This window comes from Scardinius erythrophthalmus (assembly GCF_964197995.2).
Source record: "Scardinius erythrophthalmus genome assembly, chromosome: 4".
Taxonomy (NCBI): Eukaryota; Metazoa; Chordata; class Actinopteri; order Cypriniformes; family Leuciscidae; genus Scardinius; species Scardinius erythrophthalmus.
The window spans coordinates 1,321,772-1,349,271 of record NC_138224.1 but is presented as its reverse complement, the minus strand read 5'-3'; the positions used below and the strand labels follow the sequence as shown (position 1 = coordinate 1,349,271).

Genomic DNA, 27,500 nt, shown 5'->3' with positions numbered 1-27,500 from the left:
CCATGGATAAAGAAAAAGTGCCCATAATCGCATAATCATCCTACATAAACAACAATATATGAAAATACACACTGTGAACTTACACTTGATGCACGCACACAGTCCACGCGTCAAACCCAACCCAAGGCTCTCGAGGAGTTCGTTTTTAGGAAAATATAAAAAGCTGGCTTTTTTTTTTTCATGGCTTAGATTTTAAAAACAGGTGACAAGCAACGGCACACCTACGTGTATAAGCCTTCATCAGGGTGTGTGTGTGTGTGTGTGTGACAAATCTCTTTTAAACAGCAATCAATTAACCACACGACGGTCACCTGGTCATGCGCAGGCAAACAGAAAAGAGAAAGGTCAAATATTATAAAGAATATATATCTTACCAATAACATGACTCAACCAAGCAATATATATAAAATAAATAAATAAATAAAAACTATTAATACATTATCATAAATAAATTGGAATATATGTATCAAAATCCACAAGTCAAAAATATCACAAATTAAATGAAGTATACAAATCAGAATCAACAAATCAATAATGTATTCTCAATTCCAAAACTTTATGTTTAAGAAAAAAAAAAAAAAAAAAAAAAAATATATATATATATATATATATATATATATATATAAAAACCTAAATCGACAAATCAACACTATCATGAATGAAATAAGGCATACACATCAGAATCAACAAATCAATTATATATTTAAAAGAAGAAGAAGAAAAAAAATTCCAAGAACCATAAAATTGTATTACAGAAAAGGTAAAAAATCTAGTTCCCATTCAAATGTCTTCCTGCATGTCCATGTGCTCAAAGAGGAAGTTAGATGACAGATGTTTAAAGGAGCAGTCAGTATCGCCCTCTACTGGCTCATTTCCTTCAGAACAGCCGCTTTAATAAGAATACATATATTACTTGAATGCTGCAGTTAAACATGCACAGCTCACTGAGGGGCGGAGTCTGTGCTAATAGGGTGGAGTCTGTGCTAATAGGGCGGAGTCTGTGCCAATAGGGTGGAGTCTGTGCTAATAGGGTGGAGTCTGTGCTGTGCCAATAGGGTGGAGTCTGTGCTAATAGGGTGGAGTCTGTGCTGTGCCAATAGGGTGGAGTCTGTGCTAATAGGGTGGAGTCTGTGCCAATAGGGCGGAGTCTGTGCTAATAGGGCGGAGTCTGGGCCAATAGGGTGGAGTCTGTGCTAATAGGGCGGAGTCTGGGCCAATAGGGTGGAGTCTGTGCTAATAGGGCGGAGTCTGTGCCAATAGGGTGGAGTCTGTGCTAATAGGGCGGAGTCTGTGCTAATAGGGCGGAGTCTGTGCCAATAGGGCGGAGTCTGTGCTAATAGGGCGGAGTCTGTGCCAATAGGGCAGAGTCTGTGCCAATACGGTGGAGTCTGTGCTAATAGGGTGGAGTCTGTGCCAATAGGGTGGAGTCTGTGCCAATACGATGGAGTCTGTGCTAATAGGGCGGAGTCTGGGCCAATAGGGCGGAGTCTGTGCCAATACGGTGGAGTCTGTGCTAATAGGGCGGAGTCTGTGCTAATAGGGCGAAGTCTGGGCCAATAGGTTAGTATGGTATACTTAAAAAAAAAAAAAAGGTTAGTATGGTATAGTATAAGTATCGGATTTGTGACCTTCCATTTTTCTCCCAATAAAACACATTACACACACACACTCTCTCTCTCTCTCTCTCTCTCTCTCACACACACACACACACACACACACACACACACATCAACTTCATATCATAAACCAGCTTCCTGCAGCAGTGTGTGACTGTATGTGACATGCGTGAAACAGCATTAATGAAATAAATACCATTAGGGAAGCGATTACTATTATCATACTTGTGGTTGGAGCTTGTCTTTATATAGAGAAGAAAACAAAACAGAAATAGTATGCATGTGTGCCATTCATAATGTATTCCATCAAGCACATGACTTATGCATCTATATGATATCAGTATATATAGAAAAACCTAAAAAAAATGCTAAAACTTTACCAAAATCTTTTTTTTAATGATGTCTATATACAGTATATACCTGATAAAATGAGCTTAGGGCCCAGGGGACAGTTCGTTTCCTCTATATAGAGCTATAAGGCCATCTAGTGGCAAGAGTCATGAAGTGTCATGTTATATTATTATTTCCCCACAAGAGTTCGACAGAGACACTTCAACAGGTTTCTGCTGTAACCGAGGTTTGCATTTTAGACGAAAGAATGAAGAATGTGCTTAAATTATATTATTCAAATTAATTATTGATAAAATCTAGTAATTTAGAGGTTAATAAAATAAATAAAAAATTATAAAAAAAAATTTGCATTAAAAATATAAATGATATATCATGTTAGCTTTCTGGACAAAATCAGTATCAGTATAATTTTTAGTGCTTCAGAAAGTAAAGTTTGTTAGGGGAGGAGAGGATGAGGTTATGGTGGTGACGTAATATTATGCTAATATTAATTATGACATAAAAATGAGAAATTATGGCATACCAAGTCATAATTATGAGATAAAAATGCTGAGAATGAAATAATAAATAAATAATATATATTTTTTACATTATTATTATTATTTTGATCCCATGCATATGACTTAGCATGACATAATTTCAACTTTTTTATATTATGGTTTCCAAAAGCACGTAAACACGCGTTTCTTCTTCTTGTGTGGCAGAAATGGACTTCTATACTTGTAAGAATTTATTCAGTAAATGTTTTTCTAGCATATTTTATGCCATTTTTTTAACAATACAAAAATGTATCCACTTCAAATTTTCAGTCATTTTTATGCACATCTTGGTATTTCCATCCAGCATTAAATTGTATATGAATATGTGGATGGAAACTTGATCCTAGCAACGCCCTAGTAACCAAACCACACTTAGCCAATCAGCGACGGACAAACACAATTTTTTTTTTATTTGTCTTACCTAAGAATGATGCCTTTCGGCACAATGTTGAAGATGATGTGATGGTCTGTATTAATATTATCTTTCAAACATTCTATCCTAATGCATTACCTGCATCTCTTCTGGCCTGATTAAATCTGAACACCCTAAAGCAGAAGCCTTTGAGATATGCAATAATAAAAGCACAATATTCACATGCTGTTTTAATTACACACAATGCCTGAACTTCAGCCAACCGGAGCTATATTTACTAATTTTCAGATAAAATACACAATGGAATGTCCAAATTAACCAAATTCAGTTATGTAATCTTATATTATACTTCTAATGGTCTGCTGTGCTTTTCTCTAAAGTTCATTAGTAATTGGCTTGCTGATTACTCTTTTGCATGGTGACATTTTCATTTCATAATCAGCACAACATGTAGAAGTATGTTTGTATTGACTTAAAGATGACACTAGAACAGGGTGATTTTCTCCACTTTTTATTCGTCTGTATGTGAAAAGCAAGAACATCCACTCTAAAAGAAAGTGTTTGGTCTCTTGGTGGTGAAGCGGGGCTTGTGCTGGCGGCGCAGGACCCTGTGGGGGAGAGGGAACTTGATCTTGGAGTCCTGTGGAAACAAGAGACCATAGTCAAGCATTCATTCACTTTAGAGTCATTTTAAATCCAAACTCATTTATTTTTTTTAAATTGAGTGTTCATCAGAGGAGACTTTTGCCGCATTTGAACCACGAATACACAAAATATGAATGGATTTGAGGAGTTTTGTGGTTGAAATTTAAAAATAGTAACAAATCCTTCTCTCGCGGCTCAATTTGCCCCCTTTAGGAATGAATGAATGCGAGGAATACTTCAGTATACATAGAAAAACCTAAAAATGGTCATTTATGTCTACATGTGTATCTGAATACATACTGAAGAGAAACTGACTTTAGGACCCAGCGGAACAGCTCATTTGCCCCATATAGAGCTTTAAGGCCATCTTGAGTCATGAAATATCATTATATAATTATTTTTTCCACTAGAGGTCGGCAAAGACACCCAATTAAAATGAAATTAAATAAGCTTTCTGGACAAAAAAATTAAGTATAAATTTAGGTCGTCGGGTCATTTTGACCCGCGAGGGAAATATGTAATAAAGTGCGAGGGAAGGATGAGGGACGTGTGCTAAAGTTGGCTAAAGCTAATTCTGCGGTCAGGAAACTCACGTGGAACTGCTTGATGGCGGGTCTGCGGCATTTGTTGGCTGCGATGACCTGGACCTTCATGATCTGGATGGAGTGAGCGCGGGCACGATGCCTGGCTCCCATGTCACGATCTGAAGCACAAACACACATCAGTACAGGGAACACACACACATGTGAAACAAATCTCATGTCGCACCTTGAATTCACTTTCAGTGGCACGTTTTACAGCCTAAGAAAGGCGACAAGGTTCGGTTTTTCTTTGCGCACACATAGCAAGGGCATTAACACTGGGGGGAAATGACCTTTGGGTTTGCGTGCGGGTCGAACACGAGTGTTCTCTGGGAAACTCACAGCACTGAGTGACGGCTCCAGATGTGGACATGTCTCGGTACTCGCGGTACATGTTGTGTGTCCCGCTGCGAGAGTCATAACGCAGCCAGATGCCGAAGTTCTTCACCTTCAGAGGAGACTTCTCATAGACCTGTGCATGAACAGAAGACGGTTATGGACGTTAATATAGTTATCGTTATAAGTGTGAACGGGCCGTAAGCCTCAGAAACAGAGCTTATAGACGTCTCGATTAGACAGCGTTCGCACCAGGCCACAGTAGACGGTCTCTCCGTTGGCTTTCTTCATCTTCCTCAGCTGGGAGACGAAGTACCAGAAGCGAGACTTGGCCACCACATGGTTCGGGGCGAAGATCCTCATGCGGTACAGGGGGGGTGTGGGGTTTTTAGCGGAGGGCAACAGACGCCCAACAACCTTATACTCCCGAAGCTGCAGAAACAAGAGAGAAAGACAGTCACACATCCACACTTTAGCTCAAAATCTCACATGAACACCAAGATGCTGGTGTCTATTGCATTGATATCATTACTCTAGCATGTTAAACTGTTTAAAACCCAAACCAGACCCGGTTTAAACCCTAAATTAGGCTGGTTTGAACTGGTTTCTCAGCTCGACCAGCTAAAAAAGTGGCCAAAACTCCTCTAAGACAGCTTGTTGGTTTTAGCTGTTTTTTCCAGCAGGGTTGCAATCATTGCCCTAGCATGTTAACCCGTTTAAAGCCGACCAAATCCTGTTTTAACACTGAATTAGGCTGGTGTTCAGCTGGTCTGCCAGCTTGAATAGCCAAAAAAAGTGGCCAAAACCAGCTGAACAGTTATATTTTTTTACTAGTAGGGTTGCAAACATTGCCGTAGTATGTTAACCCGTTAAAAGCCAATAAAAATTGAGCATCTTTAAACTATATTTACCTAATATTGACACACGTTTGATTGAAAGCGCGCACATTTAATCATCATCATAACCGTCAAACACAATACTGACACTTCGCGGCCTAAACACACTGATCTGTATAATGCTCAGAAAACAAGCCACCGAGCACACAATCTCACTGATACACTCTATAATACAAGAATCAATCACTGAGAGTGTGTTAGAGAGCTAATCAACTCAATATCGTGAGGTTTTGTGTGTGTGTGTGATCAGCACATGGAGCGATTCTCCGGCCGCCATGTTTCCCTCTTCGCTACAATCAACACGTCAAAGCAAATAAAACGCTTTAAACCTGAACATGTGTCGTGTTAAATCACTGTTAAGGATAAATTAGTGTCTTATAGGTGTTTTCGGATGATAATAGTGAGATTTAAGCGACTGTGAAATGATTAAATAAGGATTTTACGTACTGTGCCAGACGCCTTCATGGTGTCTCTCGCCGACGGCCACTGTGAAAGAGGAAGCAGCAGGGCGGGGAATGCTGACGTCAATCCTCTTCCAAAGGGCGGGGCTTGCTGGAGCTGCTCTTACTGGTCAGTCACAGCGATCAATCACGGCTGTATTTTTATAAACGTGATTTCAATTACTAAATATTTTAAATGATATTTCAATAGCAAATATGTCAGTGCCCTTCAAATAGACCTAGAAATTAGAACAGAGAGAATTACATTTATTATATTTTAGATCCTCCGTCGTGACGTATACTGTGCGTCATTTCCATGACAACCGCTGAGGCTTCGATTGACAAAACAAGGGAACATGGATGATGATCAGAGTGCAGAAGAGGTAAAGACGATCGACAATAAAAAATGTTTGCTTTAAACACTCGTAAATTACTTATAATTCGTTTTATTTTGTGCTGTTGCAGTAAAGCTAGTCGCTAACAGCTGCTAACCGATTAACCTGAACACACAATACAGTAGATTTCAGTGTTTGCGCTGTTTGTTCAACAGTTCAGAAGCTTTAAACAGAGTCTCTCGATCTTTCTCTGTTTATTCCTGTCTTCCTCTAGACCGCCTTCGTGGTGGAAGAAGTGAGCGGCATCATTAAAGAGGTGTGTGTGTGTGTGTGTGTGTGTGTGTGTGTGTGTGAATGTGAGACTGTGTGTGTGTGTATGAGACTTTGTGAGTGTGTGTGTGTGTGTGTGTGTGAGTGAGTGAATGTGAGACTGTGAGTGTCTGTGTTTGTGTGTTTGTGTGAGTGTGTGTGTGTGTGTGTGTGTGTGTGTGTGTGTGAGAGAGAGAGTGTTTGTGTGTGTGAGAGAGAGAGAGAGAGAGAGAGAGAGTGTGTGTGTGTGTGTATATGAGACTTTGTGAGTGTGTGTGTGTGTGTGTGTGTGTGTGTGTATGTATGAGACTTTGTGAGTGTGTGTGTTTGTTGTACATAGTATGTCATAACTCTGATGATGGACAGCATGATTTCTGATGCTGGTGTGTTTCTGCATGTGTGGGTTTGCTGTGTGTGTGTGTGTGTGTGTGTGTGTGTGTGTGTGTGTGTGTGTGTGTGTGTGTGTGTTCAGTCTCTGGAGTCAGTGATTGGTCGCAGCAGTTTCGAGCACAAGCGTGTGGGTCAGTGGACGTCCAGTGTCGTGGAGCAGAGTCTCTCTCAGCTCAGCAAACTGGCCAAACCCTTCAAATACATCGGTGAGCAGAACATCTGTGTGTCAGGAGAACATCTTTGTGTCAGCAGAACATCTGTGTGTCAGGAGAACATCTGTGTGTCAGCAGAACATCTGTGTGTCAGGAGAACATCTGTGTGTCAGCAGAACATCTGTGTGTCAGCAGAACATATGTGTGTCAGCAGAACATCTGTGTGTGAGGAGAACATCTGTGTGTCAGGAGAACATATGTGTGTCAGGAGAACATCTGTGTGTCAGGAGAGCATCTGTGTGTCAGCAGAACATCTGTGTGTGAGGAGAACATCTGTGTGTCAGGAGAACATCTGTGTGTCAGCAGAACATCTGTGTGTGAGGAGAAAATCTGTGTGTCAGCAGAACATCTGTGTGTCAGGAGAACATCTGTGTGTCAGCAGAACATCTGTGTGTCAGGAGAACATCTGTGTGTCAGCAGAGCATCTGTGTGTCAGGAGAACTTCTGTGTGTCAGGAGAACATCTTTGTGTCAGGAGAACATCTGTGTGTCAGGAGAACATCTGTGTGTCAGGAGAACATCTGTGTGTCAGCAGAGCATCTGTGTGTCAGCAGAACATCTGTGTGTCAGGAGAACATCTGTGTGTCAGCAGAACATCTGTGTGTCAGGAGAACATATGTGTGTCAGGAGAACATCTGTGTGTCAGGAGAACATCTGTGTGTCAGGAGAAAATCTGTGTGTCAGCAGAACATCTGTGTGTCAGGAGAACATCTGTGTGTCAGCAGAACATCTGTGTGTCAGGAGAACATCTGTGTGTCAGCAGAGCATATGTGTGTCAGCAGAACTTCTGTGTGTCAGGAGAACATCTTTGTGTCAGGAGAACATCTGTGTGTCAGGAGAACATCTGTGTGTCAGGAGAACATCTGTGTGTCAGCAGAACATCTGTGTGTCAGGAGAACATCTGTGTGTCAGCAGAACATCTGTGTGTCAGGAGAACATATGTGTGTCAGGAGAACATCTGTGTGTCAGGAGAACATCTGTGTGTCAGGAGAACATCTGTGTGTCAGGAGAACATCTGTGTGTCAGCAGAACATCTGTGTGTCAGGAGAACATCTGTGTGTCAGCAGAACATCTGTGTGTCAGCAGAACATATGTGTGTCAGGAGAACATCTGTGTGTCAGGAGAACATATGTGTGTCAGGAGAACATCTGTGTGTCAGGAGAACATCTGTGTGTCAGGAGAGCATCTGTGTGTCAGCAGAACATCTGTGTGTCAGGAGAACATCTGTGTGTCAGCAGAACATCTGTGTGTCAGGAGAACATCTGTGTGTCAGCAGAACATCTGTGTGTCAGGAGAACATCTGTGTGTCAGGAGAGCATCTGTGTGTCAGCAGAACATCTGTGTGTGAGGAGAACATCTGTGTGTCAGGAGAACATCTGTGTGTCAGCAGAACATCTGTGTGTGAGGAGAACATCTGTGTGTCAGCAGAACATCTGTGTGTCAGCAGAACATCTGTGTGTCAGGAGAACATCTGTGTGTCAGCAGAGCATCTGTGTGTCAGCAGAACATCTGTGTGTCAGGAGAACATCTGTGTGTCAGGAGAACATCTGTGTGTCAGGAGAACATCTGTGTGTCAGGAGAGCATCTGTGTGTCAGGAGAACATCTGTGTGTCAGCAGAACATCTGTGTGTCAGCAGAACATATGTGTGTCAGGAGAACATCTGTGTGTCAGGAGAACATCTGTGTGTCAGCAGAACATCTGTGTGTCAGCAGAACATATGTGTGTCAGCAGAACATCTGTGTGTCAGGAGAACATCTGTGTGTCAGGAGAACATCTGTGTGTCAGGAGAACATCTGTGTGTCAGCAGAACATCTGTGTGTCAGCAGAACATATGTGTGTCAGGAGAACATCTGTGTGTCAGGAGAACATCTGTGTGTCAGGAGAACATCTGTGTGTCAGCAGAACATATGTGTGTCAGCAGAACATCTGTGTGTCAGGAGAACATCTGTGTGTCAGGAGAACATCTGTGTGTCAGGAGAACATCTGTGTGTCAGGAGAGCATCTGTGTGTCAGCAGAACATCTGTGTGTCAGGAGAACATCTGTGTGTCAGGAGAACATCTGTGTGTCAGGAGAGCATCTGTGTGTCAGCAGAACATCTGTGTGTCAGGAGAACATCTGTGTGTCAGCAGAACATCTGTGTGTCAGGAGAACATCTGTGTGTCAGCAGAACATCTGTGTGTCAGGAGAACATCTGTGTGTCAGGAGAACATCTGTGTGTCAGGAGAACATCTGTGTGTCAGGAGAGCATCTGTGTGTCAGGAGAACATCTGTGTGTCAGCAGAACATATGTGTGTCAGGAGAACATCTGTGTGTCAGGAGAACATCTGTGTGTCAGGAGAACATCTGTGTGTCAGCAGAACATATGTGTGTCAGCAGAACATCTGTGTGTCAGGAGAACATCTGTGTGTCAGGAGAACATCTGTGTGTCAGGAGAACATCTGTGTGTCAGGAGAGCATCTGTGTGTCAGCAGAACATCTGTGTGTCAGGAGAACATCTGTGTGTCAGGAGAACATCTGTGTGTCAGGAGAGCATCTGTGTGTCAGCAGAACATCTGTGTGTGAGGAGAACATCTGTGTGTCAGGAGAACATCTGTGTGTCAGCAGAACATCTGTGTGTGAGGAGAACATCTGTGTGTCAGCAGAACATCTGTGTGTCAGCAGAGCATCTGTGTGTCAGCAGAACATCTGTGTGTCAGGAGAACATCTGTGTGTCAGCAGAACATCTGTGTGTCAGCAGAGCATCTGTGTGTCAGCAGAACATCTGTGTGTGAGGAGAACATCTGTGTGTCAGGAGAACATCTGTGTGTCAGCAGAACATCTGTGTGTGAGGAGAACATCTGTGTGTCAGCAGAACATCTGTGTGTCAGCAGAACATCTGTGTGTCAGCAGAACATCTGTGTGTCAGGAGAACATCTGTGTGTCAGCAGAGCATCTGTGTGTCAGCAGAACATCTGTGTGTCAGGAGAACATCTGTGTGTCAGGAGAACATCTGTGTGTCAGGAGAACATCTGTGTGTCAGGAGAAGATCTGTGTGTCAGCAGAACATCTGTGTGTCAGGAGAACATCTGTGTGTCAGGAGAACATCTGTGTGTCAGGAGAACATCTGTGTGTCAGCAGAACATCTGTGTGTCAGCAGAACATCTGTTTGTCAGCAGAACATCTGTGTGTCAGGAGAACATCTGTGTGTCAGGAGAACATCTGTGTGTCAGCAGAACATCTGTGTGTCAGCAGAACATCTGTGTGTCAGGAGAACATCTGTGTGTCAGCAGAACATCTGTGTGTCCTGAGAACATCTGTGTGTCAGCAGAACATCTGTGTGTCAGGAGAACATCTGTGTGTCAGCAGAACATCTGTGTGTCAGGAGAACATCTGTGTGTCAGGAGAGCATCTGTGTGTCAGCAGAACATCTGTGTGTCAGGAGAACATCTGTGTGTCAGCAGAACATCTGTGTGTCAGCAGAACATATGTGTGTCAGGAGAACATCTGTGTGTCAGGAGAACATCTGTGTGTCAGGAGAGCATCTGTGTGTCAGGAGAACATCTGTGTGTCAGCAGAACATCTGTGTGTCAGCAGAACATATGTGTGTCAGGAGAACATCTGTGTGTCAGGAGAACATCTGTGTGTCAGCAGAACATCTGTGTGTCAGCAGAACATCTGTGTGTCAGCAGAACATATGTGTGTCAGGAGAACATCTGTGTGTCAGCAGAACATCTGTGTGTGAGGAGAACATCTGTGTGTCAGGAGAACATCTGTGTGTCAGCAGAACATCTGTGTGTGAGGAGAACATCTGTGTGTCAGGAGAGCATCTGTGTGTCAGCAGAACATCTGTGTGTCAGGAGAACATCTGTGTGTCAGGAGAACATCTGTGTGTCAGCAGAACATCTGTGTGTCAGCAGAACATATGTGTGTCAGCAGAACATCTGTGTGTCAGGAGAACATGTGTATGTCAGGAGAACATCTGTGTGTCAGGAGAACATCTGTGTGTCAGGAGAGCATCTGTGTGTCAGCAGAACATCTGTGTGTCAGGAGAACATCTGTGTGTCAGGAGAACATCTGTGTGTCAGGAGAACATCTGTGTGTCAGGAGAACATCTGTGTGTCAGGAGAGCATCTGTGTGTCAGCAGAACATCTGTGTGTCAGGAGAACATCTGTGTGTCAGCAGAACATCTGTGTGTCAGGAGAACATCTGTGTGTCAGGAGAGCATCTGTGTGTCAGCAGAACATCTGTGTGTGAGGAGAACATCTGTGTGTCAGGAGAACATCTGTGTGTCAGCAGAACATCTGTGTGTGAGGAGAACATCTGTGTGTCAGCAGAACATCTGTGTGTCAGCAGAGCATCTGTGTGTCAGCAGAACATCTGTGTGTCAGGAGAACATCTGTGTGTCAGGAGAGCATCTGTGTGTCAGCAGAACATCTGTGTGTGAGGAGAACATCTGTGTGTCAGGAGAACATCTGTGTGTCAGGAGAACATCTGTGTGTGAGGAGAACATCTGTGTGTGAGGAGAACATCTGTGTGTCAGGAGAACATCTGTGTGTCAGCAGAACATCTGTGTGTGAGGAGAACATCTGTGTGTCAGCAGAACATCTGTGTGTCAGCAGAACATATGTGTGTCAGGAGAACATCTGTGTGTCAGGAGAACATCTGTGTGTCAGGAGAGCATCTGTGTGTCAGCAGAACATCTGTGTGTCAGGAGAACATCTGTGTGTCAGCAGAACATCTGTGTGTCAGCAGAACATATGTGTGTCAGGAGAACATCTGTGTGTCAGGAGAACATCTGTGTGTCAGGAGAACATCTGTGTTTCAGGAGAGCATCTGTGTGTCAGGAGAACATCTGTGTGTCAGCAGAACATCTGTGTGTCAGCAGAACATATGTGTGTCAGGAGAACATCTGTGTGTCAGGAGAACATCTGTGTGTCAGCAGAACATCTGTGTGTCAGCAGAACATATGTGTGTCAGGAGAACATCTGTGTGTCAGGAGAACATCTGTGTGTCAGGAGAACATCTGTGTGTCAGGAGAGCATCTGTGTGTCAGCAGAACATCTGTGTGTCAGGAGAACATCTGTGTGTCAGCAGAACATCTGTGTGTCAGGAGAACATCTGTGTGTCAGGAGAGCATCTGTGTGTCAGCAGAACATCTGTGTGTGAGGAGAACATCTGTGTGTCAGGAGAACATCTGTGTGTCAGCAGAACATCTGTGTGTGAGGAGAACATCTGTGTGTCAGCAGAACATCTGTGTGTCAGCAGAGCATCTGTGTGTCAGCAGAACATCTGTGTGTCAGGAGAACATCTGTGTGTCAGCAGAACATCTGTGTGTCAGGAGAACATCTGTGTGTCAGGAGAGCATCTGTGTGTCAGCAGAACATCTGTGTGTGAGGAGAACATCTGTGTGTCAGGAGAACATCTGTGTGTCAGCAGAACATCTGTGTGTGAGGAGAACATCTGTGTGTCAGCAGAACATCTGTGTGTCAGCAGAACATCTGTGTGTCAGCAGAACATCTGTGTGTCAGGAGAACATCTGTGTGTCAGCAGAGCATCTGTGTGTCAGCAGAACATCTGTGTGTCAGGAGAACATCTGTGTGTCAGGAGAACATCTGTGTGTCAGGAGAACATCTGTGTGTCAGGAGAAGATCTGTGTGTCAGCAGAACATCTGTGTGTCAGGAGAACATCTGTGTGTCAGGAGAACATCTGTGTGTCAGGAGAACATCTGTGTGTCAGCAGAACATCTGTGTGTCAGCAGAACATCTGTTTGTCAGCAGAACATCTGTGTGTCAGGAGAACATCTGTGTGTCAGGAGAACATCTGTGTGTCAGCAGAACATCTGTGTGTCAGCAGAACATCTGTGTGTCAGGAGAACATCTGTGTGTCAGCAGAACATCTGTGTGTCCGGAGAACATCTGTGTGTCAGCAGAACATATGTGTGTCAAGAGAACATCTGTGTGTCAGCAGAACATCTGTGTGTCAGGAGAACATCTGTGTGTCAGCAGAACATCTGTGTGTCAGCAGAACATATGTGTGTCAGGAGAACATCTGTGTGTCAGGAGAACATCTGTGTGTCAGGAGAACATCTGTGTGTGAGAACATCTGTGTGTCAGGAGAACATCTGTGTGTCAGGAGAACATCTGTGTGTCAGGAGAACATCTGTGTGTCAGGAGAACATCTGTGTGTGAGAACATCTGTGTGTCAGGAGAACATCTGTGTGTCAGGAGAACATCTGTGTGTCAGGAGAACCTCACTGATCCTCTTCTCTTCTCTCCTCAGTCACATGCATCATCATGCAGAAGAACGGCGCTGGTCTTCAGTCGGCCTCCTCCTGCTTCTGGGACAGCACTACTGACGGTACGACTCCAGCTCTGATCCATCAGTGTACACATAATATATATGTATATGTGTGTGTGTGTGTGTGATATAATATACACCTGTTTTGATTTAAACATCTTTTTTTTTTTGGACTGTTCTAAAGCACAAAAATACCATGTTTGCAGATATTTAAGAAATACCAAATAACCCTACTTTAATGTTTTAGAGGTATAATGTTAAAATCACCCTGTATATCCCTCATCTTTGATCACCAGAATGACATATTTAAGCATTTTTTCCCTTTAAAATATCTTGAGTGTAACTCGACACCCTTGCCTCATTTAGTATGCGTGGTTCTATGAATATGCAAATGAGCCCCGCCTCCACTTACTCACTCAGCTCAGAGATCCACTGGTTGACGATCACACGTTGATCTGATTGGTTACAAGGTAGTTTGTGACGTCAGCGATTTCAAAGCGTGTTTTTGAGACTGTCTTTGGTTCACTGCAGTTTTAAGGAGAAAATACTCAGCAATGCTGTCGACTTATGAATATTTTAAAGCACATTAAAAACACCACATAGACACATAAACAACATTAAAAGCTGGATTTTTACCACAGGGGGACTTCAACATTTTACAGAAGTTTATTTGACAAAAAACAGCCTAATATTAAACATATTTTTTGTCATATTAGAAAAAAATAATGTTTAGTTTTTTTGCACTGCAGTTATAGCGTATTATTGACTCTTATTTTGTAGTTAACTATCAAACTTTTTGCAATTGTGTTTAAAAGCAGAGTAATATTGAATGACAATGCGAGATACGGTTCCTATGTAATGTTGAACTGTGCTCTTCTTCAGGCAGCTGCACCGTCAGATGGGAGAATAAATACTTGTTCTGCATCGTCAGTGTGTTCGGACTCGCCATTTAAACACCACCGCATCACCTGACGTGTTCAACTTGCATTATATGAAGTCAAAATAAGTACAATAAAAGCACACACAAGTTCACGTCTTAAAAATCTCTGCAGGTTTTATTCTCTCAGACAGTTTCCACAAACAGAAACGTCTCTGGCTTGAGCGTCTGGACTGAGGAGTGATCTTGTGCACACACTGAAGGCACAGACTGGACCTGCTGACCCGGACCGTGTTTCACTAATGAAGAAGGGGTTCAGTGCATCAGTGCATCAAACGTCAACCACCTTTTTTAAACTCAAATAAATGTTTATCTGTAAAGCAAAACATTTCTGCACCGTTCCAGGCGGATCCTCCATCCAAACATCATTACAGCTCCAATCAAATGAAGTGAACGAACATTTACACAGATCTGACGGATAAACCACAGAGGAAACCGAATGATTTCACTAAGTGATTGACACCCACAAAATAATAAATACAGGCACAGAAAAAAAGGAATGTGAGAAAAGAAGGCTTTTGGAATGTAAAACGAAAAGAACACAAGGCTTGATTTCTTCATAAAAAAGAAGAAGAGATTCACATGAGCACGAGATCTGGAGATTGGCTCAAACGAGCCAGAAAACGTCCTAAGTGCAAATCACATGACACGCACAGGTCATACTTCACTCCAAAATGCAAAAAAAAATAAAAATATGCATTGGGTAGAAATTGTTTGGACCTTAATATTTTTTATAGTTGCATTATTTTCATGAGTTAAACATGTAAGTGCGCTGCAAGAAATCAGCAGGAACAAAATATTATTTGTAAAATGAAACATTTGGGGTTGTAAGCGCACATCAAGGCATTTTTGTCACAGAATTCAGTGTTTACTGATGTTGATTAGATCATAGTGCTTCATTATGTCACAATGCAAAAAAAAAAAAAAACTATCCCCGTCAAGAAAAAATATATACATTCATTCTTTTTCTCTTTTTAGTTTAGAGGTGAAATACAATCTGGCCATTTTTTAACGTAAGTCACCCTGAATATAGTGGTTCAACAGTATTGAGATCAGATGTATAATTGATATTTGCACGCTGCCTTTCACTGACACTCACTGAGGCTAAAGACAGACGGGTTTCATCATCATCATCATCATCAGGGCGGCTGGAGCTGCTTCTTCCACTGGAGTTACATTCAAAAACATCACTTTACCTCTAAAAATATATAGGCCTGTATATTTACACAGTATATAACGAGACTGGCGTCATTTCAACAACGAGTCTATATACAACCCTCAGACACACAGGAGCGATCCGGAGTCACACCAGATTCAGACACACAGGAGCGATCCGGAGTCACACCAGATTCAGTCGGTTTCGCTCTCGTCCTGGTATTTGGCGGTGGCTTTGATGGCGCGGCCATTTTGAAGAGGCATTTCTTCATAATCGCTCCTACACACACAAACACACACACACACACAAAGTCTCACAATAAGAAGAGCTTGATCTGAAAGAATCGTTTTAAACCGGTTTACAGTCAAACCAAAAATGATTCAGACACCAGATATCACTTTTACTAGTTCACTATAGTTCATTAATGCAAGTGAGGAGAGCAAAATAATTGTGTATAATTAAATAATTAAAATAACCGTGACATATTACACACAAAAATCCTTCATACCAGTAAAATATATAAAAATATGGGAGCAAATATTACTCAGACACTTTGAGCTGATCATGTTTTGCTGAAGTGTGTTTTCTTTAATTGCTAATGCTCTTTTTACACACAGACTGAACACAATGAAGCATTGCTTGGTGATTGGTTGAGCTAAACTGGTATTATCTAATTGTGTAGTTAAATTTAACAGCTGACAGATATTCAACATAATTCATGTGTGAGACAGTCTAACAGAAGGACGGACAAAACCAGTCAAACATCAACTGAGTTCTGCTCATATTTTATTACCGTTCTCTAAACTATAGCGGATAAACTGATGATGTGAGAAATGCTGAAGGTGTCTGAATACATCTTGGTTTGACTGTGGATCTGACGCAGGGAACGTACCCGTAAATGACTTCGTCGTCCGAGTCATTGAGCATGGAGAAAGCAGGATTGTCCTTCAGTTGGGAATCTGGGAAAGGGAAAACATTTCCATGACAAAGGAGTCAGTGATGAAGGAGTCAGTGTGAAATAACACTCGATGTTAAAGTGCAGATCAGCTCACCGTAAAGAGCGTTTTTGGAGGGCGAGTAGACGAACGCTAATGTGTAGAGATAGAAGTTCAGGAGGCCGTAGAAGGACAGAAACTCGGCCGGTGGAGAAAAACGTTCAGGAAAACTTCAGATAACTTGCTTTTTTATTAACGCTTACATCATTTTATAGTCATTTCTAAAGTGCCTCATTTTGCTCTTTCAAACATTCCCTGAAATCGAGCGGTTTGTGAATGTAAAAGCTCTGCAAAGTTTCAAAGATCCAATTAAGTCTCCTAAAAAAGAAGTGATTCTGATCTGCTAAAATGAGTAAGTGATTCCAGTCTCACATGTAGCTAATTTGCATAATACCCACTTCTGGTCCTGATTGGCTGAGCAGCATCTCTTAGCTCCGCCCTCAAACACTGTAGTGTATCTGAGACTGGAAGAGTTTGGCTCGTGTTGTTCGTGTGGAGAAGACGCTGTTTTCTGAGATTGATACGGTGAAACCCACGCCATCGTCACTGTTCGTATCACTGAGATCAAGAGCTGAGATTCAGATATGATAATGACTGTTTGCTTTCTGACCAATCAGAGCAGAGTAGCTCTAAGAGAGGCGGAGCTTAGAGAGGCTGATTCTCCGAACGAAGCGTTTCAGACACTGAGAGAAAATGAGCTGATGCTGAAATAGATATTATTCGAAAATTAAAGTGTTTTTTGATCTCGGATGCATGCGAGTCTTTTGTAAGAGACTCCTAAACTAAAATTAGCACTTTACAATAGCATAATAGGGCACTTTAAACATAACTAAAGAGGGGATGATCTCGCACGATCCTGCAATGAAAGGATATAATTCTGGTAGTGGGTGGAAAGTTCGGCAACAAAGTTGTCTTGCAAGGCCTTGGATCCGAACCTCAGGTACAGTATAACCACACTGATGAAAGAGGAACAGGGAATTACAACGCATGACCATCTCCATGTCATTTACATCTCCTGCATATGCATAAATTATCAAATGACTAGATTTGCCCAGAATATAGCATGTACATTAAATTGTATATTACCTGATCACCAGCACCACCAGCGTCAGCGCTGTCAGGAACTTCAGCCGCAGATCTGAGCACACGGATAAACACATGGGACATGTTAATGCTTGACGTGCCGTGTTGTGTGGAACTCATTACAAGTAACTTGAGTTATGTAATCAGATTACTTTAAGTAACTAGTAAAGTAAAACATTACTTTTTCAGTTTATAACAAAATATCTAAGTTACTTTTTCACATTTATTGACTGACATCTCTCCTGTCCTCATGTTGAGAGACATAAAGTGAGGTGTGTGTGTGTGTGTGTGTGTGTGTGTGTGCGCACACGCATGATGGTTATTATAGTTCTAGACTAAATGTGATCATGCTTTTACTCGTCTCGCTCGCACGAAAACATTCAGTATTCCTCAAAATTAATAAAAACAGTAAAATGCAACCTCTGAATTTTACACACAACTTTTATAATGAACTATATTAAATAACACAAATAAGCTTTATGTATTTAATCTCACTTTATTAACTGACCTTCAATGATCTAATTCACCCGTACTAATAAGTTTATACTAATGATTTAGAAATAAGAGAGTTGAACTCCTCCTCCTGTCTCCTATTGTTCTTTAATCCAGAGTAACAGAAGCTGAAAGGGTTAATCCGCATCTCCTTCATCCTGAGGGTTATTCATCTCACTGTCGCTGTGAAAGGGCCTTTACATTTACCAGAAATACAACTTTTTTAGTTGTTATTAGAAATCAAACAAGCAAGTCCAGCCCAGGGGAGAAAAAGTAACACAAAAGTAACGTAACACATTACATCTCATAAAAAGTAACTAAGTAACGCAATTAGTTACTTTTCTGGGGAGTTACGCAATATTGTAATGCATTACTTTTAAAAGCAACACGGCTGAGGTGTTCCTGGTGTCAGGAGTGTGTGTTACCTGTGTACGGCATGTTCTTCAGCTCAGAGCAGGCGCGCACCACCAGAAACACCAGGTACAGGACATACACACACACCACCAGCAGGAAGAAGATCTTCATGCCCTGCAGCAACAACACACACACATCACATTTCTCCGTCACACTTCACAATGAGGTTCATTGTTTATTCTTAGTTCATGTTAACCAACATTTACTATTTCAATATTTACTAATACGTTATTAAAATTTTGTTAACATTAATGCACTGTTAACTAACATGAACAGCTTTATTTTTATTAACTAACATAAAGATTAATACTGTAACAAATGTATTGCTCATGGTTAGTTCATGTTAGTTAATACATTACCTAATGAACCTTATTGTAACGTGTTACTTATTTCTCTTTAAAGTCAGCATGAAATCAAAATGGACAATTCTTATTTTTGCTGTGTTTATTCTAAATGATTTATCGGTGCACATCACTATTGTGTTAATAATCTCAAATCAGAATAAGTTCCTCTTGCATCATCTCTTCTCGTCTCTGATGATGTGGGCGGGGCTATAACCTGTCACTCACATGAGACCAGCCAATAGCAAACCACAACCATCCAATCAATTCCACAAGGACACAATCAAGCCCCGCCCACATTTGAGAAGTAAACACCAGCGCAACTTCCCTTTCATGCTGACTTAAATAATATAAGTCGTGTTCATCACGCTGTCACGATAATAAACACATTTGTATTTGTGTGAATGAGAGAGAAATGTTAATCTCTATATCACATTTAACACATCATGCATTAGTTAAGGCTTGGCGTTTATAACGCGTGTCGTTTATAACGAATGCCACTATATTTTAAATTTCTGTTCTTAGAAATTATTTTTTTGTGGAGAGACAGGAACTAAAATACATTTTTATAGTGTTTATAATGTTAAAATCTCGTTTTATTTAGCAGTATTTCACATCATTTCTAAATGTAACTTTTTTTTTCTCTCAACAATGAAATTTGACTAATGTGATGAAATTACGTATTAACTTATTGAAGTATTTTATTTAGACAGAGGTGTTGGACCGACAGAAACTCACCTGGAAGTTCTGGATGTCCACTTTGTACTGATACGTGGGATCCTGAAGCTCATTCACCCTAATAACAACAACAACAAAAATGATAATAATCCCACGATGCATTAGCAGTTACACTGACCAGAGCCGCGTGTTTCTTACGTTTGCCAGATCCCCAGCGTGACGGCCGATAACCACAACAGCCCCACGATGATCAGCTTGGGCAGGTAAAACGTCAGGAACTTCCTCTCGCCCTGAAGATGAAACATCAGAACACATTTAGATGTTGTGTGAAGGATTTGTGCTCCTCAAAATCAACATGAATCCACATTCTCAGAGCCGGAATGACTGTGGAGAGAGTCATGACATCATGATTGAAGACTTCAGACACCAAACATGAGTTATTGTTGCTCATGAATATCTGCGAGTGTGAGGAACACACCTGCACTCGGATGCCGTGATACACACACAGCCAGAACAGCAGGAGCGCACACAGAAACACAGCCTGGAAGAAGGCGTCCAGCGTTCCCGGAAACCAGCTGTTCACCAGGAACGACAGCGGGAAGAAGGGATCTGCAGCATGGAGGAATACAACATCAGCCAATGAGACGTGTGTGTGAGTGAGAGTGTGCGTGTGTGTGTATGTGTGTGTCTGTGTGTGTGTATGTGTGTGTGTGCGTGTGTGTGTCTGTGTGTGTATGTCTGTCTGTGTCTGTCTGTGTGTGTGTGAGCGTGTGTGAGAGTGTGTGTTTGAGAGTGTGAGAGAGAGTGAGTGTGTGTAAGAATGAGAGAGAGTGAGTGTGTGTGTGTATGTGAGTGAATGTGAGAGCGTATATGAGTGCATGTGTGAGTGTGTGAGAGAGTGTGTGAGTGTGTGTTTGAGAGAGTGTGTGTGTTTGTGTATGTGTGAGAGTGTGTGTGAAAAGAGTGAGTGTGAGAGAAATTGTGTGTGAGTATGTGTTTGTATGTATGTATGTATGTGAGAGAGTGTATGAGTGAGAGAATGTGTGTGTGTGTGTGTGTGAGAGTGCGCATGTGCGAGAGAGTGTGTGTTTGAGAGAGTGAGTGTGTGTATGTGTGAGAAAGTGTGCGAGTGCGTTTGTGCGTTCAGTGTCACATGATCTTTCAGAAATCACTAATATGAGGATTTGATGCTCAAGAAACATTTATGATTATTATCAGTGTTGAAACTATGGATCCATTTTATTTCTCACAATTCTCTGGTGAACAGAAAGTTCAAAAGAACAGCATTTATTTGAGTCTTTTGTTACATAATAAATGTCTTTACAGTCCCTTTTGTGTCCTTGATGAAAAAGAAACACTTCACAGACCCCAAACGTCTAACCATCAGTGTGTGTCCTCACCGTTGTAGAGCAGCAGCAGAGGAAGGAGGATGGACATCCACTTCTGCTCGATGCCCCAGTCCCGCATGGAGAACTTCCTCAGCGAGTGAGCAAACATACACTACACACAACAACACAGACCTCAGACACACACACACGGCGCACTCGTGCTACGATCAGTGCAACACGCAATACGGAGAAATAAGCCCCGCCTTCTAAACACAACAGCCAATCGCTGATTAGTAAAGTCATTGCATCACTGCAGCTGTTTAGAATCAACATTAAAGAGACATTTCAAATATTGGTGATTTCAAATATTAAATTTAACGGTAAGCTCAGTGAACAGTAGGGATGCAACGATAGGAAAACTCTGGCCGGTACCGATAATTTTTTATATTTTAAAGCCAATAACGGATATATTTGCAGATAAATCTAAATCCAAATTTTTATATGATTTTTGAAAGCCTGATTATAAAAAACAAAAGTCTCACTATTAAAATCCACGTCCCAAACACACAATTATAATGATGTTCTCGTTATAATTTTATGTAGCCGATATGACGGACTTGAGCTGAACCGCATTTTCCTTTTTGAAGTGATTCCAATCATATTTCAAGCAATTCAAATCCATCATGTTGAACAGTGCGCATCTGAAGAGTCTCAGCTAAAGGATATAATACATTATTTATCGGCTTTAATACAAAGTTGGAAGGGAATACAGTCCATCAGAAACGTAGATAGATAGGTTAGAAAGAAAGAAAGATTAGTTTGAAAGAAAGAAAGATTAGTTAGAAAGATAGATAAGTTAGAAAGATAGATATAGATAGAAAGATTAGTTAGAAAGAAAGATTAGTTATAAAGAAAGATTAGTTAGAAAGAAAGAAAGATTAGTTTGAAAGAAAAAAGATTAGTTAGAAAGAAAAAAAGATTAGTTAGAAAGAAAAACAGAAAAAAGAAAGAAAGATTAGTTATAAAGAAAGATTAGTTAGAAAGAAAGAAAGATTAGTTTGAAAGAAATAAAGATTAGTTAGAAAGAAAGAAAGATTAGTTAGAAAGAAAAACAGAAAAAAGAAAGAAAGATTAGTTATAAAGAAAGATTAGTTAGAAAGAAAGAAAGATTAGTTTGAAAGAAATAAAGATTAGTTTGAAAGAAAAAGAAAGATTAGTTAGAAAGAAAAAGAAAGATTAGTTAGAAAGAAAAAGATAGATTAGTTAGAAAGAAAAACAGAAAAAAGAAAGAAAGATTAGTTATAAAGAAAGATTAGTTAGAAAGAAAGAAAGATTAGTTTGAAAGAAAGAAAGATTAGTTAGAAAGAAAAAGAAAGATTAGTTAGAAAGAAAAAGAAAGATTAGTTAGAAAGAAAGAAAGATTAGTTAGAAAGAAAAAGATAGATTAGTTAGAAAGAAAGAAAAAAGAAAGAAAGATTAGTTAGAAAGAAAGATTAGTTAGAAAGAAAGATAGATTAGTTAGAAAGAAAGAAAGATTAGTTAGAAAGAAAGAAAGATAGATTAGTTAGTAAGAAAGAAAGATAGAACAGTTAGAAAGAAAGAAAGAAAGAAAGAAAGAAAGAAAAATAGATTAGTTAGAAAGAGATAGAACATTCTGCAATGAAAGTCAATGGGATTTTCCCGAGTTTTAGTCGTCATGTTTAGGAAAACCGTAAGTTGGATCAGTCTGAAAAGACATAGCAGCTCGAGTCAGAACAGTCTGAGTGTCTGAGCCGAGTTTGGAGTATGTAGAGTTAAAGCTCTAGGAGGAGTTAGAGTCAGAAATTTAGGGTCAGAAGAATAATAAGAAGTTTAAGTACAATATCAGTAAGTTGGCTTTCTCAAGCCAACTTAATAAACATATATCGTGTATCCCGAGAGAACAGCTTTGGAGAATTTGATGATTGACTGAAACAGCTGCAGAGTCACATGACTTAATTTAACGATCATAAGCGTGTGATTTGCAGAGGATTTGGAGCTGTAACTCACAGTCACTATGAAGGTCATCACGACAAACACGAACCGGAACCAAATCTCCACCTGAGAGAACGTGGTGTTGTACATCTTAAACTGGTAAAGAACGGAGAGAAATGGGCGTCAGAACTATTAAAAACATTTCAACTTAAAAAGTGTTACTAAATGCCTGCATGCATTTACATCTGTAGCTAAACACTTCATATAATGCATGATGACCAATAATACCAATGAAACGATTAATAATAGGAGTCTAAATGTTCTTTTACTGTTAAAAGAGAGTTTGAGAGCATTGTGGGACTTTTCTGAAGGTCTTCTTCTAGGTTTTTGGTCTCGCAAGTTTCATTACCGGATTCATTTTTTTTAAAGAATCTCTTGAATGATTCAATGCCTTGCTCGTATCACTTGTTTCATTACTGGATGAATCTGTATTTTTGAACAAATCTCTTGAATGATTCAATGACTCACTTGCAAAGATTTCACTTGTTTCATTTACTAGATGAATCTGAGATTTTGAACGAATCTCTTGAATGATTCAATGACTTATGCTTTCTGTACACCTAAAGACTTTGAAAAGATTTAGAAAAGACTTTATAAGATTATCAGCTCACATCTAAAGACTTGGGGTTCACAGTTTTTAGTCTCAGACTAAAGATTTTACAAACATTGAATCTTGTAGTGACACTATTTACAAGACTAAAACTAGATTATTTTAGCTTTTTATTCCCACCAAATTCCTCCTATCATGCTCAGCAGTGATTTAACAAAAATGGAGGAGAAGCAGCTAAAGTTAGATATAATAATGTATCACATTATGTTGCATGATCCAAAATATTTCTGAAGGTAGGCCTACAGTGGTGGTATATCAGATAAGATCTCTCCTTCACACATTTGGGGTGAAGGAGTCTATCGCTAAAGGAGCTGCTCAGTGCAGTGATGGTGTTCTGCAGGGGGTGGGAGTCACTGTCCAAATTATGTGATTATCATCATTAAATAATAATTAAAACAATAATAATAGTAACAATAAATTATCATTATTATTAAATTATATAAAGGCAACCATACAGTCGTGTGAAAATAATAGGACACCATGAAAGCCTGTCTATTTTTCAACATATGGACATGTAATAACAATTTGAACAATACTGAAGGACCTAGTGATTTAACTAAACTATTTAAAAATAAGGAAGGCCTTTTTAAGACTCTCTGTGAAATGTAATTTTAAAAGAATGCACTTTTTGAGGAGGAATAAATTAGGACAAATAATAAATTTGAGGGTACATAACCCCCATATATTTCCCCCACACTGCTTATGAGTGTGGAAAAGGATATAAAAAGATATCAAAGGACTTTGACATCAGCCATTCCACCATTTTACCTCACTGAAGTAATTTCAACAACATCACTAGTTATTAGGGGTCCTAATTTTTTCCTCCATTAAAATAGGCATTTTTATGCATATTTTTAGTTTGATGAGTAAAAATATGTAATTTATATTGTTTAATTACAATAAATCGCTTTCTTTTCCAGGAATGAAAAAAAAATCAAATTAGACATTGTTATGTGAACATTTCTTAATAAAGAGTTGACTATTTAATGGGATGACCTAACTTTTTCACATAACTGTATATGGGGGTTATGAATCTATATTATTATATGATGAGAACAATAGTTTGAACTAAATATCTTGAAAGGGTATAATTTTAAATGCTGTGTTGAAATTATGAACAAGTGTTTCACAGTGAATATTCGAGGGTACATAATACAAGAAAAGATACATATCTACTATAGAATACAGAGAATGGACAATACTCACAGCAAGGGTAGCGAATTTATTGGTTGTTGATTGTTTTACGTCACTATGACTACGCTAAAACTTGCGATAATATCAAACATGTTTGATATGAAAGACTAGAGAAAGACGGGCATAAATCGGGTCGCCGACTGCAGATTATCACCTCACATTTAACGATCGAGACGACGGGAGCGCGCCGAGACTCCAGTAAGATTCCTAAAAAATGCCGGTCTTTAGTCTGGGACTGTGAAAATCCTTTGGTGTACGCCCGGCATTACTCGTAAAATCTTCACATGTTTCACCACTGGATGAATCAGTGTTTTTGAACGAATCTCTTGAATGATTCAATGACTGACTCGTAAAGTCTTCACATGTTTCACTACTGGATGAATCAGTGTTTTTGAACGAATCTCTTGAATGATTCAATGACTCACTGCAAAGATTTCATTTGTTTTATGTACTAAATCTGTTTTTTTTTTTTTACGAATCTCTTGAATGATTCAATGACTCACTCATAAATATTTCACTTGTTTCATTACTGGATGAATCAGCATTTTTGAACAAATCTCATGAATGAATGATTGAATGGGTGCAAATACCCTTTCGTTTTGTCTGTGAAACACGATTAATGATGTGAACTTACTACAAAAGTGACATTTTTGATATTGTCCTTCAGGTCCTGCTGTAGGTTCCTGAAGCTGACGTTGATCTTGTACTGAGTGTAGTTCAGGTAACCCAGATGCAACACGATAATCTCATCACACGCTTGCTGATGCTGAAAACCATCACACACACACACAGACTCATGAAGATCGGAATGAACCCATGAAGATCACACACACACACGCGAGGATCAGGACTCACCGCGGCGCACTGAAGGCTTCTGTTTTTGTTGTGCACGCTGTCGCTGATGCGCATCACGCTGGCGTCCTCCACCACGCCCTGCAGCTCCACGTTCATCCCGAACTCCCTCCAACTCAAGTCTACATCTGAACACATTTCATTAGAGCTGCACGACTCCGGACCAACAGAGAATCAGGATTTTACTTTAAAGATCGCGATTCTGAATACACACCTAAACAATAACATGTCATTTACTAGACGTTCTGACAAAAAGTTAACTGGGCCGTCTATTTAAATCAGTCTATAAAAAAAATCAGGTTGAATGAAGGATTCAATGACTCACTCTTAGACACTTCACATGTTTCATTACTGGATGAATCTACGTTTTTGAACAACTCTTGAATGAATGATTCAATGACTCACTCGTAAAGACTTCACTTGTTTCATTACTGGATGAATCAACATTTTGCAATGAATCTTTTGAATTAACGATTCAATGACTCACTCATAAAGACTTCACTTGCTTCATTACTGGATAAATCTGTGTTTTTGTACGAATGTCATGAATGAATGATTCAGTGACACACACATTTAACAGTCACTTGTCTCCACCTACTGGTGTAGCGATGTAATCGATAAATCTGAAGCATCACGTTACTTTCAAAAGTGATTTACTCTATTTTGATCACTACCTTAGACATCAGTGTTTATATCCGGAATATAAACTCTAAACTTGTAAACTTTAAACTTAAAGTCAAATTTATTTATATAGCCCTTTTTATAATATACAATATGTGACCCTGGATCACAAAACCAGTCTCGAGTCGCACGGGGATATTTGTGGCAATAGCCAACAATACATTGTATGGGTCAAAATTATTGATTTTTCTTTTATGCCAAAAATCATTAGGATATTAAGTAAAGATCATGTTCCATGAAGATATTTTGTAAATTTCCTACCGTAAATATATAAAACATTTATTTCTGTGAGTGAATGCAGCACAATCACCAACATAAATGAACAACTTTAAAGATTTTCTCAATCTTTCGTTTTTTTCACACCCTCAGATTCCAGATTTACAATAGTTGTAAATGCCAAATATTAACAAACCACACATCAATGGAAAGCTCATTTATTCAGCTTTCATGTGATGTATAAATCTCAATTTCAAAATTGTGACCCATGTGACTGGTTTTGTGGTGCAGGGTCTCATACTCTGAATAAAGAGACGTTTGAGAGGAGTTTTCTCACTGTTGTTGTTCAGCTGGATGATGCACGTGAGCCAGAGCTGCTGGTTGTAGTTGGTCAGCGGATTAGATTGGAGGCCGAACGGCCCGGTCTGAGAAAACATGGACACGGACACATCAACACTTACACTTACGCTCAAACATCTGGAGTTTTTAAAAGAGTCAAGGCTGCATTTATTCCATCATAAATACAGTAAAAACAGTGAAATATTATTATAATGTAAATCATCAGTTTTCTATGTGAATATACAGTAAAGTGTAATTTATTCCTGTGATCAAAGCTGAATGTTCAGCATCATTACTCCAGTCTTCAGTGTCACATGATCCTGCAGAAATCACTCTAATATGAGGATTTGCTGACATTAATAATGTTACAAAAGATTATATTTCAAATAAACGCTTTCTATTCATCAGAGAATTCTGAAAAATAAAATGCACCACAGTTTCCACACTGTTTTTCACATTGATAATAATCATAAATGTTTCTTGAGCATCAAATCATCATATTAGAATGATTTCTGAAAGATCATATTAATGGAATAAATGACACTTTACTATATATTCACATAGGAAACAAATGTTTTACATTATAATATAATAATATTTCACTGTTTTTACTGCATTTTTGATCAAATAAACGCAGCCTTGATGAGCAGAACAGACTTAATTTTCACCAAGAAAAAATCTTAATTACTTTGTTAGTGTTTTTTTCTTCACTTTAGGGAAATTAAGCCTATTTTTGGATATTTACACAGTGAGGTGGGCGGGGCCTGTGCACAGGGGGCGGGGCTCAGGGCGAGTACAGTTATGTGGGCGGGGCTTAGGACGAGTCCATGCTGAGTGAGGGCGGGTACAGGTGGTGTGGGCGAGGCCTG

The 27,500-nt window shown here is 40.0% G+C and overlaps 4 protein-coding genes across 5 annotated transcripts in view; 2 read left to right on the top strand and 2 right to left on the bottom strand.

The window, feature by feature from the left end:
- ripply2 (ripply transcriptional repressor 2) overlaps positions 1–27,500 on the top strand; it is a 486,302-nt gene that overhangs the window by 220,284 nt on the left and 238,518 nt on the right. The window lies entirely within an intron of this gene.
- On the bottom strand, positions 3,375–5,836 carry rpl18a (ribosomal protein L18a). The gene is made up of 5 exons (XM_081363189.1): positions 5,785–5,836; positions 4,694–4,873; positions 4,448–4,577; positions 4,118–4,227; positions 3,375–3,519 (listed from the first exon to the last, which is right to left on the bottom strand). The coding sequence occupies exons 1-5, from the start codon at positions 5,800–5,802 to the stop codon at positions 3,427–3,429; spliced, it is 531 nt and encodes a 176-aa protein (XP_081219315.1). The 5' UTR covers positions 5,803–5,836; the 3' UTR covers positions 3,375–3,426.
- On the top strand, positions 5,972–14,946 carry dynlt1b (dynein light chain Tctex-type 1b). Its single transcript, XM_081364121.1, has 5 exons — positions 5,972–6,160; positions 6,387–6,428; positions 6,894–7,017; positions 13,285–13,362; positions 14,185–14,946. The coding sequence occupies exons 1-5, from the start codon at positions 6,134–6,136 to the stop codon at positions 14,253–14,255; spliced, it is 342 nt and encodes a 113-aa protein (XP_081220247.1). The 5' UTR covers positions 5,972–6,133; the 3' UTR covers positions 14,256–14,946.
- tmem181 (transmembrane protein 181) overlaps positions 14,333–27,500 on the bottom strand; it is a gene marked incomplete at its 5' end in the record, with an annotated part of 16,531 nt that continues 3,363 nt past the window's right edge. For both annotated transcript variants that reach the window (XM_081364108.1, XM_081364107.1), the window contains 14 exons: positions 14,333–15,674; positions 16,288–16,354; positions 16,448–16,537; positions 17,264–17,346; positions 17,477–17,528; positions 18,391–18,493; positions 19,459–19,516; positions 19,597–19,688; positions 19,877–20,007; positions 20,799–20,898; positions 22,755–22,835; positions 25,178–25,309; positions 25,399–25,523; positions 26,630–26,717. In XM_081364108.1, coding sequence (XP_081220234.1) covers positions 15,590–15,674; positions 16,288–16,354; positions 16,448–16,537; positions 17,264–17,346; positions 17,477–17,528; positions 18,391–18,493; positions 19,459–19,516; positions 19,597–19,688; positions 19,877–20,007; positions 20,799–20,898; positions 22,755–22,835; positions 25,178–25,309; positions 25,399–25,523; positions 26,630–26,717 — 1,287 coding nt within the window. In that variant the 3' untranslated portion in view covers positions 14,333–15,589. The remainder of the gene's footprint in view (positions 15,675–16,287; positions 16,355–16,447; positions 16,538–17,263; positions 17,347–17,476; positions 17,529–18,390; positions 18,494–19,458; positions 19,517–19,596; positions 19,689–19,876; positions 20,008–20,798; positions 20,899–22,754; positions 22,836–25,177; positions 25,310–25,398; positions 25,524–26,629; positions 26,718–27,500) is intronic.